General features: G+C 39.9%; 1 protein-coding gene across 4 annotated transcripts in view; it reads left to right on the top strand.

Moving 5' to 3' along the window:
* The window catches only part of PLCB4 (phospholipase C, beta 4), a 92,063-nt gene extending 73,261 nt beyond the window's left edge, over positions 1-18,802 (top strand). For 2 of the 4 annotated variants that reach the window (XM_009699439.1, XM_009699440.1), the window contains 5 exons: positions 4,784-4,959; positions 9,599-9,700; positions 11,466-11,523; positions 11,946-12,032; positions 16,998-17,066. In XM_009699439.1, the coding sequence (XP_009697741.1) occupies positions 4,784-4,959; positions 9,599-9,700; positions 11,466-11,523; positions 11,946-12,032; positions 16,998-17,066 (492 nt within the window). Of the gene's footprint in view, positions 1-4,783; positions 4,960-9,598; positions 9,701-11,465; positions 11,524-11,945; positions 12,033-14,159; positions 14,197-16,997 lie in introns of all 4 variants that reach the window. The other 2 variants (XM_009699438.1, XM_009699437.1) reach the window with 2 other exon arrangements.
* Positions 18,803-20,773: the final 1,971 nt, after the last annotated feature.

Raw genomic sequence — 20,773 nt, forward strand, 5'->3', positions numbered from 1 at the left:
CAGATTTGTTGATAACTTGGAAAAAGATAATTCATTCACTTCTTAGTGAAACAAAGTCTCTGAGGAGGACTAGCTCCCTGTCATCCAGATATAAGCTCCAAAACTTATTTGAAGTTATATTGTGTAGAAAATTCTTTGCTGTGTTCTCTGCTTCTCACCTGTGTCATTCACAGTCTGGAGTTAAGAGGTGTGATTTGTACACAAGGGACATCCAAGTGTTCATTAATCTTCCAAATATAATAAATGTGATTCATGTTTTCGCTTTCCACAAATGTATGCCGTCTCTAAGCTCTGTTTCTTTTAAAATCCCGCTTTCAAACTGGTTCCTTTCAATTTAATCCATAACTGGAGAAAAGATTGATTTTTGTCCACTCCCATGTCAGGTTTTAGGACGACATTTTCAAAGGAGACTTAAACGTAGGCTCCTTTGAAATGCCAAGCTTCTGTGTGTCGGATAATTCCTGAAGAACTCCTCTGCAAGTCACCTGTCTCTGTGGTTTTCTCTAAGCCTCTAAGTGATTTTCAATGTCTTGCTCACTGTGATTCCATCAAAATTGTCCAGATTGTGTGCCGATTTTAGTATTCTCACAGATTTCTTTTGTTTCAATTGCTGTCTGTGGACTCTTGAGTTGTTCCTGGAGATCATTCCAATGTTTGCAAGCAACAGGTTGGAAAACAGTGCTGAAGACCATAGGGAAATTAACTTTTATCCTAGATGAAGGTAGTTGCAATTAAATTAGATTAAATTCTGAGATGCTGAATGCATTACACTGATATAGTGGGAGTTTGATTAATTAACAGTTGTCAGCATTTCTCAGCATTTGGCCCACTAATTTTGATATAGATTGTACCATAATTCAGCTTTAATTACAGTTCGTGTCCTCCAGTGCAGCTGTGTCGCAATGTCCGTGTACACCTTTAGCACCAAAGAGACCTTTTCATCTACAAAAGTCTTCCTGTCATGAGGAAACATCCAGCCCAAGTTTGGCATAAAATATTTAAATTAGATCTGAATGTCCCAATGTGTACTTCACACACAATTAACCTAGCAGATTCAAATTACTCCCCTGCATTAGAAAAGTAGGTCCCAAAATCAAGCAGGCAGAGGATGAAAAGAAAAAAAAAGGAAAGACTACTTCAAAGATTATTTCTGCTTGAACTTCGTGACTAAACAAACATCTTGCTTATGTGCTGAGCAAAAGAAAGTTCCTTATCAAGATTTTAATTAGTCTCTTAGGCCCAGTGTAGGAAGAGATGAAAGGACAGGATTGCAAACACAGTCCGTGGAACAGGAAAGAGAGAAGTTAGCTAATGGTTATTTTTCTTAGTCTTTTGGATAGGCAACGCTACTTTAATAGTGGAAAGTAGGACAAGAGCGCAGTGCAAATGAAATAGTCGTTTTAACTATGATGCTAATAAATTGGAGAAAAGCAGGGATGTCCACTGAATTTACTACATCTGAACTTTGAAGTGTATTACAGATCTGCAGCAAAATTGGATTTCAGATGATTTAATGGTCATGAGTTCTAAGGTCGTTTGAATCTGAGTCAAAGTGGGTATTTCAAGTCTTGTAACTGGTGTTTGGGAAATCCCTTGCATCCTTTTCATCAGGTTATATCTTGCTCTACCTGAAATGAGACTTCTAGCTTGCAGGATATTTAAGAAAATAAATCTTCCCTTTCTCTCCCACCCCTAGAGAAAAACTTGTTTTACGTGGAGCTGTACCTGCTTCTTAGACTGCATGCTGATTTTGAAATTAGTACTACATCACTAGCATATCTGTCCATGAACATAGGCTTTTTTTTATGCTTCTTACTTCCTATCGTCTCAGATTAAATACTTAAAGTACTGCCATGCTTAAGTGTCCTTGCAGGTTTCTTCTTTGGGAGTTGGAATCGATGATCCTTATTGGGTCCCTTCCAACTTGAGATAGTCTGTGATTCTATGATTCTTTGGTATCAGTGTACCTGAGATACAGGATTCCTGCCTTCGTGTTCCTCTGTAGTGTATAACATTAACCATTTAAAAACAATGGTCACATTGTTCATTTGCAGTGGGACTTTGGGTCTTTGTTTCTCTGTGTTTCCTTGGGCTTTGTAAACACTCTTTCCGGTTAAGTCACAAAATACTTGCTTTCACCATGGCTTCCACTATTTATACATTTGTTTGTTTCATTATTAAGTCACGATTCTTTTTTTATGCAAAGATTCTTTTGCATTTCCTTTACAGCCTACGGAGGCTTTAAATAAAAGCAAACTGCTTTTTGTTTACTGGCATGCCTGCCTGTCCTTTTATGGCAATCTAAAATGCTCTTACTGTGACTAGGAATTAGGTCTCACATGGTAATATCCCCTGCACTTTCAATACTTGAAATTAGTCCTAAGTGGCAGACTGTATGGGAGTCGCACGGCAGCAAGCAGTGGCGAATACTTGGCCGGCTCTGACACAGCTTTATTGATGTTTGAAAGGGGCAGAGCCCAGTCAGAGCATTCTCTGGAGGAAGGCAGTTCGAATCCCAAAGGTATATAAGGAACCATGTGTTGGCTCCTGTGGCAAGGTGTGTGGTACACAGGTGTGATTTGCTGCTGGCTCTGCCGGCTTCCTCCGTCACCTAATAGCACTTGTCTTTTTTAAATATTCATACTTTCTAACAGTGTGACTATAGAAGTTTCCCGAGTATGTCGTCGCTCTTCTACTGTAGTCCCAATTACACCCAGTTACTCAGGACTTTGGATCTACCTGTAACTTTTTTCTGCAAATCGTGGATGGAGCCAACTCCATCTGGAAAGTCTGCACTGAAAATAAATAAGGAGTGGGTTTGCCCAAGAACTTCAGCCACGACTTACTTTCAGCTCCCCTGAAGTCCACTTTAGGTCTCCCTGGGGATTGATAAGCCAAATGATATCACTATTGCGAGGAGATTCATGCAACCTAACTGAAGTGTCTAGTTGCTTGAGGCCCTGTAGATTTGGGAGGCATCGCCAGACAGTGTTCACGTGTGATAAATCCTGCTTTGAAACTGCCCACCTTTTTGCATCAGCAGTACAAGGAGCTTGGACTAAACTTGGTCCTAACTTAAGTGCCTTAGGCGGGTGCCAGAGGTGAGCTGGAGTGTCTGCCCCTCAACCTTTCAGAAATTTCCTTCTGAAAAATTGAGTCTCTCTTCCTTACCAACATCCAAGCATTTATTTTGACCCATTTTAAAACTGAATCCTGATGTTTTTTTCTGGCTCTGAATGCAGTACTGCCTTACAAACATCTTATTAAAGATACTACTCCCACTGACTGCTCCCATCCTTCAGTGTATTTATCACTTCATAGTTGATAGGCTCTAGTTTAGTAGTACACTTACACACATGCACAAAAATAAGCATGGTTTATTTTGCTGGAGGTACACTCACTCTTAAACACCCTGATGAATTATGCCTATATTAATTGTACCAATCTCCTGCGTCAAAATGCTTTTGTTTTCTGACACCTGCAGAAAACTCCAGGTAACTCTCCGAGCTGCTTCTGCCTCCCATCCTATCCGTTTTTATACAGGACCACTGTTTAACTGTAGTTAAATGCAAGTCTGGCTTTCAGGTAGTGGTAGTCACCCTGATCTGTTACAAAACTACTCGCCTTTTTTTTTTTTTTTCTTCTTTATGAGTCCAGGTTTATCCCACAGCCTGAGCTTTGTGTTAGGAGGGCCTTCAGAGGAGCCTCTCCAGGGCAGAATGGAGACTGGGGCTGTTAAGGTCCCCTCTTCCTTCACCATCATCAGTGTGTGCAGAAGAGTCTGTTCCACATTCTGCACAGCCCATTTGTGGGCACACACCTAAAATACTGGCATCGGTCTCTCACTTTCTGAGCAATATGGTGGCAATTTTTGATTTGAAGAATAAGGTTTAGCTTTCATAGAAGATGACCCAGATGCTATTAGTTACCATAGCAGCAGTTGAAATGACTACCTGAAAATAGGTTTATTGTGAGGCATATTTTGTATACCATTTGTGAAAAAGTAGGATAGCTTTTCAAAATACCCAGAGATAATTAGTAAAGGATAATAAAATATATCTTTCTATTAGCTGCTTTTGGAAATCATTAAGTGCAATATATTATTATAACAACAACTCTGGTGATTTAGACTTCTTGATATTGTCTCTTGGGAACATTCCAAAACTTTAATCTCATTATTCTTGTAAGTCTGGGGAGATAAGCAAAAGAAGAATACTTGTCAGATTCCCTGCTGACTTAATGAATATAAAACAAAGATACATAGCCCATCTTCAGATTCAGGTTGTATTAAATACAGGATTTCTCTGCAAACTGACTGTGTTTGTAAAACTGTCTCCACAAAATCAAAGACTGTATTTAAGCCTTCAGAGAAATCCCGCTCGCTAGATTTTTTCTATTGTTAATGTCATACTTTTAATATTTATTTTTTTCTTGGCAACCAAAAGTGTGAAACTTTTATTAGGAACTCGGTGTTAGAGAAGGTTTTAAAATAACAGTAGTATAGTCAAGAGCATAAATGCAGCCGATTTATTCAGGGCACTTTAGATAAGAGAGTCCTAATAGTAGGGGTGGGTTTACATCTGTTTTTATAGTACATGGTAGTGTCCTCGGTGGCTTTGTTTACCTTATGAAGCAACTTCATTTGTGTAACTTCATTTTTCATAATTTAGCTGCATTCTTTATAATCTTCATGATTGTCTTTGCATCATCTTCAGCAGCAGTAATAGTTGATCTCCTAGCCTATCTGAGAACCTCTGGCAAAGCTGCTGTTACTTCTCTACAGGTCAAAGAGATTGTGGCACAGCACACTAAAGAGTGGTCTGAGATGATCAATACGCACAGTGCCGAAGAGCAAGAAATCCGTGATTTACACTTGAACCAACAGTGTGAACTACTGAAGAAACTGCTGATTAATGCTCATGAACAACAAACCCAGCAGCTAAAATTTTCACATGACAGGTGAGCAGGGCAGTGCTACCTGATACCGAGGGCTTGGTTTATGTCTGCTTTGTATAACTTTTCATTTCTTGTGTTGATAGCTCTGTGTCAAAGATACTGGGCTGTATGCATGGTAGAAGTAAAAGAAGTGATCATAGAAGGTTTAGATAGATGCAGGAATAGGCTTCTTAGCTGGTTTAGGTTATCTGAACTTCATTAAAGGCAGCAGATGTGACAAAGCGGTGGTGGTTTGCATCAACTGTGGGTATGCTTAGACTTTACCCAGGAACTTCAAGTTAGAGGCTGGAAACTGAGAAGTATCAAATATGGAAATATCCTTTGGAGTTGCTAGCAGTTGCGGACTCAGGTGTTTACAGCATTAATGATGATAAGAAAGATCCATGAAAAGTAAGATCATAAAAACAGCAGGGAGCAGGATAAGCTACGTTAGGTTGACGTATTATCTTCGTACAATATCCTGTTGTAATCACTGGGAATACAGAAGATATTGCACGACACTACTGGCTTGTTGCTTTTTTAATTAACCATCCTGCCCATTTGAAATTAAATTAAATTAAATACACATCGTATCCACAGTGTTAAAAATGGCAGTAAGTAGAGGAATCATTTTTTCTTATGCTACGATGTATTATGCAAAGCAGCCTAAAAGCATATGAATGCAAAATGTGTACGTACATACATACATATATATTCCTACATATGTTAGTTCGTATGTAATTGTCTTCAGCATCTTTCACATAAGAAGTGTGGGGAAAAAGGAATAAATAAATCACATTTGAAGAAGGAATTGAAATGATTTTTTTTTAAATTCCTGAGTGAAAAGAGAGAACACATGCTGGGACCTGCAAGCTTTCCATCCAACAGAGAATTGTCCCAGCAAAAGGCTTTTAGTGAGCTCATCTTTATGTTAATCTCTGTGTTAACTCATCTATTCAAGCTGTCCTGCAATACATACCCAGTCGAAAATGAAGCCCAAAAATTGTGAAATTATAATACAAATGTATCATTCAAAAGATACTAGCTAGAGAAAGATGCAGTCCTTGGTACTGTACCTCTAAATCATACCTGGCTGTATCAGCCCACAGAAGTCATATAACTTTTTTTTTTTTCCCCCTCCAAGAGCCCTGTTTTCTGTCCTATTTGAAATTCACTACAATGCTTGGAAGAAAATTTGCTAATATATAGCTTGTGAAAGTAACTTTTTGTTTTCCATACATATTTCCTTATTCTCTTAACTTTGCTAAAGGCTGTCATTGTAGGCAGCTATTATATCTGCACCAGGGCAAAGTTTCCATTTTTTTGTAAGGCTTTTTTTCTCAACTTTTTGTCTTTGGGTTTAGAATTTCTGTATCTCTACGTTGTTTAAACAGCCCTATATTGTTTCTTGTAAATGGCTTTTACATTCTTAATAATGGATCTTTCTCTCTTATTAGAAATCATTTGTGTTCAGTCCATGTATTGTTCTATTTTCAGAGCTACTGAGAACCAGAGCTGAAAATCTACATCCTGATAAATACTGAGAACTTTTTCTTCTCAGCTCTTACAGGAGTAACAAACTTCAAAATTCTTTTTGCTTTATTCATGGCAATTTAGCGTGTTTCTGCTTATTTGGGAATTTGTGTGTAACCCCTAAATGTGCAGACTGGGGCCTTTCCGGTTTAAAACAAATTTAAGCCTGTGTCTGAATCTGAATATTTCAGAAGAATTTGGAATGTAAAATATTGAAATAGGAATAATAATGCCTCAAAGAGACTTGACACTTAACCATTTCTAAACTTTTTATTAGAATATATTGTATACGTATGCATTTATCTGTATAGGTGTATGTAATAGCCAAGAGACAACTCGGGTAACCATAGGAAAAAACAGGATCTATGTGAGAGCAGCGTGGGAGGTGGACCATGCTCTCAGCATGCTGTTCTCGCCGCTTCCCTCTCTCTGGGCTGAGGTAATCAGTTAGCTATCGCAACAGAGGACACAGGGCTAGTAGGAAAGATCAGTAATCGAAAATGATGTAGTTATCTGCTGGAGGGTAGATACTTTCCCTCCATGTGCAGTACAAAAAGCAATTACAGTTTGTGCTTTCAGCTCATTGAAAAACAAAGCAGAAGGCAGCAGATACTACTAAAAATGTGAAGCTGACTGAACTCCAGGGGTGCTGTGCCCCCTACCTCCCCAGACGGGGTTAGCTTTACTGACTTGGATGTAGTGAGCTTGCAGCATTTCAGAAATTGGGGATGTGAAGCTGTTATTTGCAAGCATTGTGTGCTCTAGATAAAATAACATGAGAGAGAAAGAAAAATTGTGTGATGGGTTGGGTTTTTTGTAATAGAAGAAAAGATTTCTAGTCATCCAAACAATACTGGTGACAGAAAATAACATGTTAATGCACTTTAATGTCATCTCAATATACATATAAATTCCAAGGATAGACTTAGATGCTTGCAGTTAAGCATCCCTTTAAAAGGCATGTTTGTATAAATTTCAGAGTTGCAGTCCGTGTGTCACAGTAGGAAATCAGCAGTTAAATCTTGCAGTTCATGTGCCACGTTTTTCAGAACCCTTTTTTCCTTTACCATCCTGGCTTCTCGACTTCTTCCAGTTAACTCTGGCTACAGGCATCACCACCACTTGTGAGTGGGAGAGTGTTCTTGCCTGGTGGCGTAGCGCTGCCGACCAGGGCAGCACGGCCGGACCTGGGACTCGCTGTGAAGCCCCACGCCAGGCAGTTGAACCACTGGAACTTTGGCCTTGTCTTTGAGAACCGCTATTTTAGAAACACAGAGTGGTCCCCACAAGTGCTTTGTGATGATTTTAAAAGGAAGATAAGATTTTTCATTTCTTCTGTTAATAATACCTTTTCTTTCGTGCAAGCGGTGAAATCCCAGCCCACCCAGAAAGACCCATCAGCAGTGCAACTCAGAGGTAGATTATAGCTGGCAGAATAAACAGTTGCATATAGACATGTTGGCTGTTTCAGCCATATCCATGGCCAAAGCCTCATTTTGAAATCCATCAGTGATGCACAGTAGTCCTCCCTCTAATCCTCTTAACTTCTTTCACTCTAAAATTATATCTGATGCAAATAGGCTAAATCAATTTGAACACTATGCTAAACTTTTTTCATATCCTTGAGCACAGTAATAAAAATAAATTATTTCAGTACTGCTCTTAGATAGTGTGCTTGAAAATTATTTCAAATTCAGTACAAAAAATAAAAGCTTTTATTTGGAGAAAGGACTGTTGGAATGAAATGTGCTCTTGATACAACATTTTTTGGAACCCAGTCTAATTTTTGCTGTGATACCACTGCTTTTAAATCTGTATTCAGGAAATGTTTCACCTTATGAGCTCTTGGAAGAAAAAAAGAAAGCACTGCATTTCTTTAATAAAAATTTTAAACTGTGGAAAATGTAAGTCAAAGTTTCCTCATGCAACTTAATGATTAATGTCTTGTAGAGATGAAAAAAAGCTAAAAAAGAGTCAGTGACAACATTTCATTAAATTAAGCGCTCCGTTTTGTGCCACACCCCTCCTCTTCTGTGCATACAAAATACTTAGAATTTTGCGTTAATTAGTTCAATAATTGTTTAGCGCTCTGCTTAAGATCGTGTCCAGAAAAAGAGACTAAGGCACTGCCTTGGCTTGCAACATATAACTTTTAGATGCTTATGCGCTCCTGGGGACTTCACAATCCGTTATTCACTGTCAAATTTCCTTATATAATTCCTGTTTAAATAAGCACCAAAGATCAGGAGCTGCTCGTCCTGGAATGCTAAGCAGGCAGGAAGCAAGAGCTCGCCTTCAGGGACGCCCTTTTTGGAGCTTGGCTGGCTTCCTCGGAGTGATGAAAAGCCTCCCGCTCACAGTTCGTAAGCCATTTCTGAAAGTCAGCATCTGTGCTGTTACTCCCGACAGAATCACGATCTCTTTTTCTTTTTAAAACAACAGGATATTTATTTACATATTTTCCATTTTTCTATTACACTAGATGAAACACCGAAGAGGTTTCCCACCTCCTGAGTCAAACCACACCCCTCGAGACATTACTCCTGGAAGGTGATTGCCACCCTCCTGTTAAAACTCTCTCATTTCACAGAAAAGGCTACGAGATGCACTGAGGCAGAAGGAGAAACCAAACACAAGTCTGACCACGGTGTAAACCACAGGGCTCTTTTCAGGCCCAAAGTAAAAGTCTTAAAAGGAAGTCTGTCAGCTCATACCATAACTAGCAAATATTATTACTATTCAGATTGCAGTTATGCAGGGTTTGTAAATTTTTTAGGCAGTTTTAAAGGACAAATTGCATTTTCTAAATGGCTGATAGTAGCTCATATTCGGATGATTCTTACGTAATAGGGAGAAAAGAGTATTTTGTACCCTTCTATAACATTCAAAGTGTAAAAACACATTAAACTGATTTTTTAGATTATGTGCCCTGGAACAAATAGAGATGTCTGAGTGCTTGCTCAAATTGTGTAAAGTCTACCTAAAGGAAGGCAATTTTCATATGGTTTGTTCTTTCTTCTTCCTTAATGCTTCAAGGACAAAATTAACCAGAGTGTAGAGTAATACCAGGAAACCAACCTCAACAACAATTGCATCTTAGAAATTAATGACTTTGTTTGGTTTTGCCTAGGGAAAGCAAGGAAATGCGTGCCAACCAGGCTAAAATATCCATGGAGAACAGCAAAGCCATAAGCCAAGACAAGTCTATCAAAAATAAAGCCGAAAGAGAGAGGTAAGTATCAGACCTCCCTTCCTGAGAAGGGAAGAATGCTGTCAAAGGCTGACAGGTGAACTCATGGATTAATTCTATTAAACCCATGCTTTTATGTATGGAAACAATGTCTAATGATTGTGCTGAATATATTTTCAGATGACCATTTTAGGAAAAGTGCGGCTTTTCTGGTATTTATCCTTTTAATAAATGTAATGCCCTGATCAGGGAAACAAAAAGGTTCTTGATATTCATCAGCTGAGACTGACTGGTGTAGGTCTAATCACACTGTTACATTGAAACACTTCTGTAAGAGTTTTAATGATTGTACTTAAAGTGCATTATACTTTCTTGCTGTTGCTTTTTAAGTGAAACAAGGGTTGTACTGAAAAGGGAGTCTGAGGTTTGGTTCTAGCTGGAGTTAGAATAGAGGCAGCATCACTAAAAATACAGGAGATGGTGCCAGTGAAAGGCTTTCTCCCTCGTCTACTGATAACAGGGAGGAGAGGTGGAACAGAAGGAAGGAGTGCCGAAAGCAATGATAATCAGCGGAGAGGGTGATGGAAGATAGGAGTGAAGAAGCCGGAGATGTACTCTGCCACAGCACACGTGTTGCTTCTCCACTCCTGAACTGCAGCTCCCTCCTTCGTTATGTCCTGGCGGTGGAGACCTGGCCAGCATCCAGGCTCAGCAAACCAAGGGCACTGCTGCCCTTGCAAAAGTGGCTTGTTCACAGCATGTTTGGGGGTGACAGCCTTAATTGACTCAAAAGACTAGAGCAGTCTAGTACTTGCCAGTACCAGCTACTGGGACTTTCTGGAGGATTCGATCTGCATTATAGCTATTTTAAGTTTCTTCTATTTATCCTAAAAGTTTCAAAATAAATAGATAAAAGCAGAGTCTTCATGATGATGTCTCAGGCCTTCAGGGTTTCCCCTTCACTTTGGGCTTGACATCTGGCTCATTCTTTCCTCTTTTACATTCCTTCTTTGGCACTGGGCTATTTTGGTTGAAAGGCTTGAACTTGTTCCTAAAAGTCCCTTAAGCGTTACACACTCCTAGCTCATCAGGAAGACAAGTTGTCAGAGCCCTTGGTAACTGTGTGCTTAGTTAATGTAAGACATCCACTAATGACTCCGAGATAAATCTGTTCCCAGATTTGAAAGCAGGCTGAACGCAGTTCTGGTTTTCAGGCTTTGCGATGAGTCTGATTCAGCTCTTTGAACTATTTTTGGTATATTTCGTGATGGAAACCTTAGGAAGAAACACTTTGCAGTTAGGTATTTCATGTAAATATTAATTGTGTACTTATCTTTTTGCTTAAATAACAGCTTCAAACACCGTACAGCATTGGTAAGCTGTAACTTTACTTATGATCATCAGATGATTTTTCCATTACCACTGTTAAGAGATGTAGCACTTTTTATATACCAAAATAAATTGAGAGCAGAGTGCATTAAGGGATACACAAATGAATTAAACTTTTTTTAAAGTTCTCTCCACCACTCTTGAGTAAGGGGAAAAAGCAAACTTCATTCACAGAGATCTTGGTCTTTTTTTATGTTTTTTTTTTCCCCCAAGTCTTCTGTAATACTGTCAGTGTACTTGGAAACCTTTAAGCGTAAAGGTGCCTAGCTAGGGGAGTGTACAATTTGCCATTAGTCCCACGTGGTACAGATAATTGGAACCCAAAATATACCTTATGAGTTTGTGATTCTCTCTCTTGTAGCTTTTGGGTTTCTTTTTTCCCAATCAGTCTTCATGGACAATGTTTGCATTTTTTTAGGCGAGTCAGAGAACTGAACAGCAGCAACACAAAGAAGTTCCTGGAAGAGAGAAAAAGGGTAACTATAACTGTGACAAAGTCACTGGGCACTACTTCTGGAAATTCATTTTCATTTCTCTGTGTTGAGAATCCAGCTGTAGTAAACAAACGGATTTTTGTCCTTGCTTTGTTCCACATAGTTGTAGTGTGAAAAATCTAACATCTCTATAAGAGGAAGCTATTTTAAATTAAGGAATTAACATTCATAGTTGTGTATTTGCTACTTTTGTGTAATATAATATATGTAACATGTATAATATACATATATTATTATATTAATAGCTCTTCTTAAGATTGGGTGATATAATAGGCCTCCTGTAGTGTTTGGTGCCATCCAAATGGGGCAAGACAGTGTATATATGTGTACGTTTCAAGCAAGTTTTTATTTTACTTGTTAATAATGTGTTACATTTCCCCCCCATTGTTTTCTCTTGCTTACAGCTTGCAATGAAGCAGTCAAAGGAAATGGATCAGTTGAAAAAAGTTCAACTTGAGCATTTAGAAGTCTTGGAGAAGCAGAATGAGCAGGTATCTTCTTTCAAAGGCTTAAAAGCAAAGCAAGCTAGTGATAAGAGTAACCAGAATCAGGCTGAGTAGAATGCTTCTGAATGTAAGTCACTACTGAACTTGGGAAAATGACCTTGTTCGTGGTCACTCACCTACTTGGGGAGCTAAAGTGAAGAGGTGAGGTGGCTTAAATAATGATACAGAACTAGTTTTGTTTCAGATGAGCATGTGAAAGCTAGACTGCTCAGCCAGAGTCTGTCCTTTCAGCTGTTCCGCCACCTTGATACTCGTTAGCTAGATATGCTAGGCCTTTTATGACTATCATATCCGTTTTAATTACTCCCAGAAAGTACCTCAAGCAAATCTGTTTCCTTCATTTTGGAACTTACATTTCTAGTGCTGATTGGAAAACAGAGATGAAACATGTGCATAGAGCATCTCTGAACTCTGAGGCAGTTAGTTTGGACTGAATTCTGGAGATGTATAGTAGCATGGGGAGTTTTATCTGTACTAGTACAACCTTTCCTAATTAAAATACCTTATTATTTTCTGCTAGTTTATAAGCTCCTTTTTTTTTAATTGAAAAACTACTTGGCAAGGCAAGGAAAATTCTACTCTTATTTCTGGTAGAAGCAATACTATGTTCTGAGCAGTTCCCTTGCTGAAAGGTTGAGCCAGCAGAGCTGTAATAATTGCATGGACATGTAGTACTGCACTTACACAAACGTAAACGGTGAGGGGACTGTACGCAGCGGTTCTGTAAGATGAGAGAGAAGGGGGGTGTTTAATACCCATTATTTTCAAGGGTTGTGTACTTCTTTGTTAAATGTTCAGAACTGGAACTCTCTGGCAGATGCTATAGTCTGTATTAAAGCCATCTTGCAGAGGGGGAGGGAACAGAAGAGTACATGTAAATCGAGTATTTCCACTGTCAGGAGAGAGTCCTAGAGCCCCCAAAACTGCAGCCTGGGTAACTTCTAGGGGGGTGACAGCACGTAGGTTCGCAGGCAGCTGCTACCACCAAGCCCCAGCCACCATGGCTCTGTCTTCTGATCGCTCCGCCTCCCTTCTGGACAACAACGAAAATTCCTGTTCTGTTCCCTCGCAGGGTTTCTGTAGATGCCATCTCTAACATCAGCATGAACGGATCTGTCGATCTGCTCCTGAGCAGTATTTACACATAATCAAAAGGCAGGGGAGGCAGGCACCCGGGGGAGGCGACTGGGCTACAGCAGATCTGTAGCGTCACTGTAGAGAACGTGACAGAGAACTCCCTGTAAACTGTGCTCGTTGACAAAAAATGATGGGCTTGATCCAGACATAGGTGTTATCAGTGGTTTCTTTCCGTTGGCTTCAGAGAGCTTTAGATCCATTTTTTAAAAACGTAAGAAGAAGGAATGATTATAGCTGTGCTTTTAACCACAATGTGATAAACCCGCTATGTAGAAGGGAGGGAGGTTGCTGGGAGGTAAGTGTGAGTTATTAGAGGAGTCACCTCTATCAGCTTTCAGATGCTTCCCTCACCTGGGCTTACAGCTTCTGCTGCTGGGAGATGGTAACAGCCCACATGAGCTTGCCCATACTCCATTTCAGTGGAGAGATGAAGTCGGCTTAAATCATCAGTGGTTAAATGGAGTAAGATCACTGACATGCTGGTTATCACTTTTGTGTGGGCATGTGGTGGCCTCCACCACAGGGGTAGCCCTTAACAGCTTTTAAACTCCCTCTGATTTGATCCATCAGAGCATATCTTTTCATACCTGCTGTTTTCACCACTTCCTTTTAGCCCCAAAAGCGCACCAGTGCAAACCCCCAGCTGGGTCTGGTTTCATTGTTATACACACTGATGTATGAAAGCTAGTTGGATCAAGATAAAGGTGGTATTTGTTTAATGAGCTTTTTCAAAACATGATATTTTTTTTTCCTGATGAAGCAAGAGAAGAAAATTTTCATACAAATATACAATGTAGAAAAGTAGAATTATGGGTGGAATCAGCTTTCGATACAAATTGTTATGAATTTAAATTTGTTTTGATTTATGTATGTTTTTTCTTGCATTAATTTTTCAATTTCACTTCAGTTTTCATTCATTTAATTTGCTTCTTGTTGTATTACTCAATTTTGACATTATTATTTTTGTACAAACAGCTTTTGAAATCCTGTCATGCAGTGTCTCAAACACAAGGTAGGATGGACGTATAATAAGCAAACTATTATTTCAGTGTGCTTTCCTTCTAAATTAAATCATTATCATTGGAGCCCTTCTTGTAAATGCAACCATTGGGAAGTACCATTGACATAGTGAACACAATGTTAATCTTGTTTGCACACAGATATTTGAGCCTGACACAATATTAACAGTATTTTGTGCTTTAGCATCTCGCATTCAGATGCGTATGAACAGTCATGTGCCGAGGAAATACTTAGAGATTAACTTGTATTGTCCATTAGCTGTCATTGCTGAAAGATACGCTTAGAGTTCTAAACTGTGTCTGTGAGAGGGTCTGTTGATCTAAGAAAACTATTTTAGCGTTAACATACATATGATTAACTGCTAATGCTGATAGTCAGGCAAAGAGTATCCACATATATTACTATGGTTAATAAAATAAGTAATTCTGCACTAAGAATAGCAAAATATAGAATAGCTGGCTAGAAATAGCTCTTTAGTGTCTAAAAAAGAGAGGCTTTCAGTGCTTTAAGATTCACGTCAAAATCCAACCCATTACAAGGTGTGGCAATGATACTTACCATGTGGCTGTGCTGCTGTGGCTTCCTAAATAATCGTCACTCGCAGGAAATCTCTATTAACCTCTGTCTTACCAAGGGAGATAGTTGCATTAGGCTTGGAACATCCAGTTGTACAGTATTGCCTGACCTGAATTACTTTCTGGAATTGATAACATCTTGCACCACCGAGTCTGACAGCACCCACTTTAACAACATTTATTTATAGACATATAATGAGGGGAAAAAAACCACATTCATTAGACTAGGAAAAAATATTTTTGTTCTTCTTTTACTGCATATGGTTCTTAGCCTGTCTTAGGTCTCACTAGAGAGCAAGCGTCTTGAAAGCAGAGTCCATTAGGTGCCACTCACTTCATGAATTCACACTGCCTTCCAGAGGTTTGTCTTCAAGTGTTGTGCTTGGGTGTTCCCGTCAGAATGCGCTGTCTTGAACCAGCCTCAGACTAGCAAAAACGGGCATCCTGGTCCTGTGCTAATGTGTTCTCTGAAGCCACGTTCTCTCTAAAATAATGCCGTACGCCATACATTGGTATGCAGAATGTGTATAGGACGCTATGTGCCATAGTTAAGTCACAAGCCTAAAACGTGAAATGGGTGAGTCACTAAGAAACAGCCACAGGGTTTTGTTTTATCTGGAATTTCATTTCACACACAGGCAAAATCCAGCCAACGTTTCAGAAGAGGTTGTACATATTGATTTATTTATTATGTTTCCATATTTTCATGTTAAAATTATTTCTTCATTACTTTCAAGTTTTTAACTCATTTAAATGGAGAGCGTTGATTAATTTTTAATCATATTTATGACAGTTGCTTTGCTATCATCATAATTACTTTTCTCCCCAAGATGATGGTGATGATTATGAAAGTACAGGGATAGATTTTTCAAGAAGGCACGTATATCACATCTGCACAAGTCCACATTTACCTTGCAAAATTAATAGCTGTGCATCTCATTACTTTAGATCTACATCTGCCCATTTTCACGTATGCAAATATGTGTTTGCGCATCCAGAATAGGTGACTTCTTAAGTAGGAGCTTAAGTAGTAGCAAAGTTCCCTGTCTAAGCAACATTTACAACCTTTTGGGGAACACAGTTCACGTAAATCGCGTAACTATTCTTCCCTGCGTGACAGGTACAGAGCAGTTGCACCAAAGAAAATACAAGCTTGGTTTGCCTCTTCCTAAACCTGTCCTAATCCTCAGGAGCTTGGTTGTAAAGATAGGTGGGCTAGCTTGCCCTCTGGGTCAACTTCCTCAGAGTCCTTTGCGTTATGGATTTAAGTCACTTCCCAGATTGGGAGCCCTCAGAGAAAATGAAGAGATGCTGACTCCCAGCTCCTTTAAACTGCAGAGTTTCAAACCAAAACGCAACTTCTAATCTGTAAGTCAGCCACAGGAGGAGTAAGCGGACGTGGGTGTGCGTCTGTGAGAGACAGAGAAAGGGAGGGAGGGGAAGGGAATTAAAAAAGGTGACTCTAAGCAGGGGATTCCCAGGCCAGGTATCAGTTATATACAGTGCTTTAACTCTGCTTGCAAAGCCCAAGGCATGCAGAGTTTATAGCGAGATCTGGCCTACGTTCATTGCTGTATTTTGCAGAACGTATTTGGATACAGTTTCAGATGGAGTCTGTGTGTGTAATCCCATGGAGCATATAGCAGTGGTCTAATCCTGAGCTGAAAAACACCATGTCTGTAATCATAAGGATCTCCAGGCCAGGTGGAGATTGCTTTTTAAAAATTACTATTTAAAAAATTGTTGCTTAAAAAATCTTGCCTACTGCAAGGAAGACATTACACTGGTGGATTTTTGTCGTTCATTGTCATTATGAAAGAAACAAGTCCAGATCAGAGATGAACTCCCTGAACATTTCAGGAAGCAACACACCGCAGTACTCGCCCAACAGCAGTGAAGCATACATTGCCAAAGACATTTCCTATCAGGAGAAACAGTCGAATCAGCATCTGCCTAGGTTTCTTCCCAAAAGTTGGAGTGTCTGCATTTTACCACATGCTTCTTCAGAAAGTCAACCCATGAGTCTTGGAATAGGATCAAAAATATTTCCCAAGATTTTGAAAACAGAATGGCACTGGAGGGGGTAAACATGATGTTATTACATATATCTTCAGTGTGTTTTGCCTGTGTTTCACTCAGACGCTATCATATAAAACACGTGCTTCGTTTTGAACAAAAGGTCTAACGCAATGCTTCATGCGGTTATTTTGGATTGCAGGCAAAGGAGATGCAGCAGATGGTGAAGCTGGAAGCAGAGATGGATCGCAGGCCAGCAACAGTGGTCTAAAGCCTCAACAAGCAAATTGAAGTGGGAGAACACAGCACTCTTACAATGAGAGCAAAATTCAAAATAACATTGCTGATGTTGAAAAGTGGGCTTTTTTCTTTTTGTTTGTTTGGGGGCGGGTCGGTTTGGTTTTTTTGTTTTTAATATATAAAGTGTAGCTATGGACCACCAAGTCTTAAGGTTTGTATTTCTTTTTTAACACTGAGCACTGAGTTTCCTTTGTTGGATTTCCATAAGAATTTCCTTTGTTCGGAAAAACACTAAGCGGAAGATGAGGACAATTTTTTAAACCCAGTCCCGTATTCCTTTCTGTATCTCAACAGGCAGCTTGCCTGCATCAGAATTACACAATCGGAGCCTTGAAACACAACAGATATTTTTAACATCATCTCCAATGGCAACAAAACTGTAGTCAAGGCATGTTACTTACCGTTTGTGTTCTCGTGTGTGATATGTTGTGTAGAAACCCCATGCTGCCAGATCCCGACAAGCGACAACTCGTCAGATGCTCGGCACCTGATGTCATCGAGCCCCCTGAACTGGATCTTCTGCTAAGTCACCGTAATAGTCGGTGTAGTAAGGAGTTGAGTTTGGGCAATTTTAAATTATATTTCAAAGTATTTTTCAGGCAGCAGACAGTAAGGAGTTGAAAGTTAACTGTGTATATTCAAAAGTACAATATGGCCAAATTGATCAGCTGTAACCGTAACCTGACAGGGTATGTCTGCAGTCCAATGATGTCATTCACAAGTGCCATGTCAACTCCGTCCTGTCTGAAAGAAGCCGATACCCTGTAAAAGTTACCGCAATGGTTAGCGTGAGGGAAATGCAGTGTATTTGTGCCAAAACTGATCAGTGCTCTAAGGAATTCTGTATTAGGCACTTTAAGAGAAGTTTACATCCCACATTGCTTGTATAGAAATTGCATTTTGATCCTGTTGCTGCAGATCCCAGATACGACAGGTCATTGTAACTTAAAGATTGTTTAAATGGCTTTTCGCAAAAAGTTTGTAACTGTGAAAATGTAAAAAGTATTTATACACTTCAGAATCACAACATTGTAGAAAATCACATACGTGTTGCCACGTGATAAAATTAGTAAACAGAAATGCTAAGAGTATGTTTGCATGTGATACAAATGCTACTAAGACTGTAATGCCTACTATATGACCACAGTCATTCTACTAGCTGGTAAATACTGAATAAATGTATGGCACAGAATATTGTTTGATTAATTACAAAGACTTTTAGCATAATGAGGTCTCTCTATATATATGTGTGTATATTAATTATGTGGGCATTCTTGATACTTGTAGTAAAAGAAAAGTACATAACTAATTTAATTTTACACACAAATATTTATGCAGATTTTCAGAATTTCATATCAGGAATAACCTTTTTATGTCCATTAGATATAAAAACAATTTGCTAATGTGTTAATTTGCATGTTTCCAGAGCTTGCTGTAGTTATATTGCAAAACAATGCATGTAAGCATTCCGCTTGGAATTTGTCCATGCTGCCAATTCAAAGATGACTGCATGGAAAACTGGTAGTTTAGAACAAATCAGATTCCTGATTTCAATGTACTAAGCACCAATTACTTTGTTGTATATGCTTGTACAAACAAATTCTACTTATTCCTATAAACAAAATAAATGAAAAGAGATAATTATGTTATTGTCAGTCCTGAGATGAAACTTTCAACTTCTCTAATAAAAACCTTAAAAATTCAAAACCTTCCGTTTTGACTGTAGTGAATTGTAGGGTGGTGGTATTACTACTTGCAGATTTTTAGTAAGTTGTATTTCCTGTAAAAATGTGCATAGTGTAAATATATTTCTATCACAGCGTATTTAGTCAAAAGAGTCTTATTTCTTTGAAGTGAGAGAAGAATTGTGCAGCATTGGTCCTCGCAGCACTACGGAAAGACCCCAGTACAGTGTAGGAGCAGTACCTTGAGAATGCAGCCGAGACAGAGGTCAGCGAAGTCTTTAGGTGGTTAAGGCAGGATGTAAACAAATTTGTCATGCCTATTCAGAATTCCCGTTCTGATGCCACTTAACCTATGGAGGCACCTCCTGCTCCTTATGATCCACAATATTTTAAAGACAAGTTGTGTACTGGGAGCAGCCTCCCCTGCTCTCTAAGCTTGGCTCGAGTGCTGGAGGGAGCTGGGAGCAGCAGTGTTTTCAGAGCATGCTGCACAGGATCCGGCATCTCAAACAAGGCAGTGATTTTTATTTTATTTTTGTAATTTAAAAATGTCTTCTAAAACACAGCTGGTGGAGACAGTGCTTGAGCTGGAATTTCATACCGTTGCCTATCACAGTGGTTTCTAGCTAGCCAGGAGAAGCAAATGACAGACCAGATACGGAGGGAACTGGATGGTGAAGCACCGAACGTTACTAGTTTTCTCCGGCTCACTTACAGCCTGGCTGGAAACCACTGCCGTACCTGTTAAAGAAATAACTGGAAATGGAGGACTTGGGTTCAGCTCACATCCCTCTCTGAGGAAAGTCAAACCTGCCTGGCTTAATTCCCTGGCAAGGATCCTACGCGTCAGGTAATACACGGCTTTTGGAAAGCTAGCAAACGCTGTCCGCAGCCGCCTTTTGAGTCCGTGCTCGCTGCTCAGCCAGGGGTGAGACATTTATCAAGTCAGAGGGAAAATGTGCTGCTGTGAAACCATGGAGCCGCGTAGCCTCAGCTCCCGGAACTGTTACGTATTTCATCCATTGACAATTTAGCATAAAACGCAGACAGTAATTTGAAATTAAGTGATTAATTTTGTCAGCCAAGTATTTTGAAATACTGTTTAAGTAGTAGTTGGTTCAAAAATTATTTGAAGTTTGGCCGCTAATGTAATGAGGTGAGAATTTCCATTGAGATGAAATAGGCTAATCAATTTGAACATTGATACTGAGTTAAAGCAGTTTAAAATGTCATTCCCTGCCGGGGTGATGGATTCCACTTCAGTGAAATTTCATCGAGGGAAGTGGCAGATTCTCCCTCTCTGAATCTCTTCAGATAAATTCAGCGCAGCTGTGATGGGGAGGGTCATGACACCCTAGCCTCCCAGGCAGCCTGCTATTCTTTCCCTTCCAGTAATTTGGAGGTTGGTCATTAACTTGATTGTTTCCAAGTGGGGGTCTGTTTAACCCCCGCCCCACTCAGGTGCAGTCAATCTGAGTTGGCCAGAGAGACAAATACCCCTGGGGGGCTGATCTCCTTACAGACTCCACTTGCCGCTGCCCGCAAGAGACACATCCCAGAGCCGCTCGGCTGGAAAACCCTGCTCCCAGGGATGTGTGAGCAGTGGTCCCAGGGCTGCAGCCCCCCCCATCACTGCCCTGCGTGCTCCCTTCGAGGAGGCTGGTAAGAGTTACTGCTGTCTGGTAGCTGGGGGGGAAGCAAGGTGGATTCAGCCTTCAGAGATACGCCGGGGGGTAAGGGCTGGTTGCAGGGCTTGGTTCCAGGTGATCCATAAATTGGCCCCGGTCACAGCATTTCAGCTAATGCTGCGCTGGCTCCCTCACCTGAGACCCTTCTGCTCTGTCCGTGTTTTGGGACTTTCTTGGTGTTAGGAAATCTTAGGCCTTTCCTTTTTTCCCATGGAGAGGAGGATAAACACGGCTCTGCAGGCTGGAAGTGGGGACTCGTCACTGATGCTGAAGTCTGGGTGGGTGCCGAGAGAGCACGGGTCTGT

Source organism: Cariama cristata, unplaced genomic scaffold, assembly GCF_000690535.1.
Source record: "Cariama cristata isolate BGI_N322 unplaced genomic scaffold, ASM69053v1 scaffold4004, whole genome shotgun sequence".
NCBI lineage: Eukaryota > Metazoa > Chordata > Aves > Cariamiformes > Cariamidae > Cariama > Cariama cristata.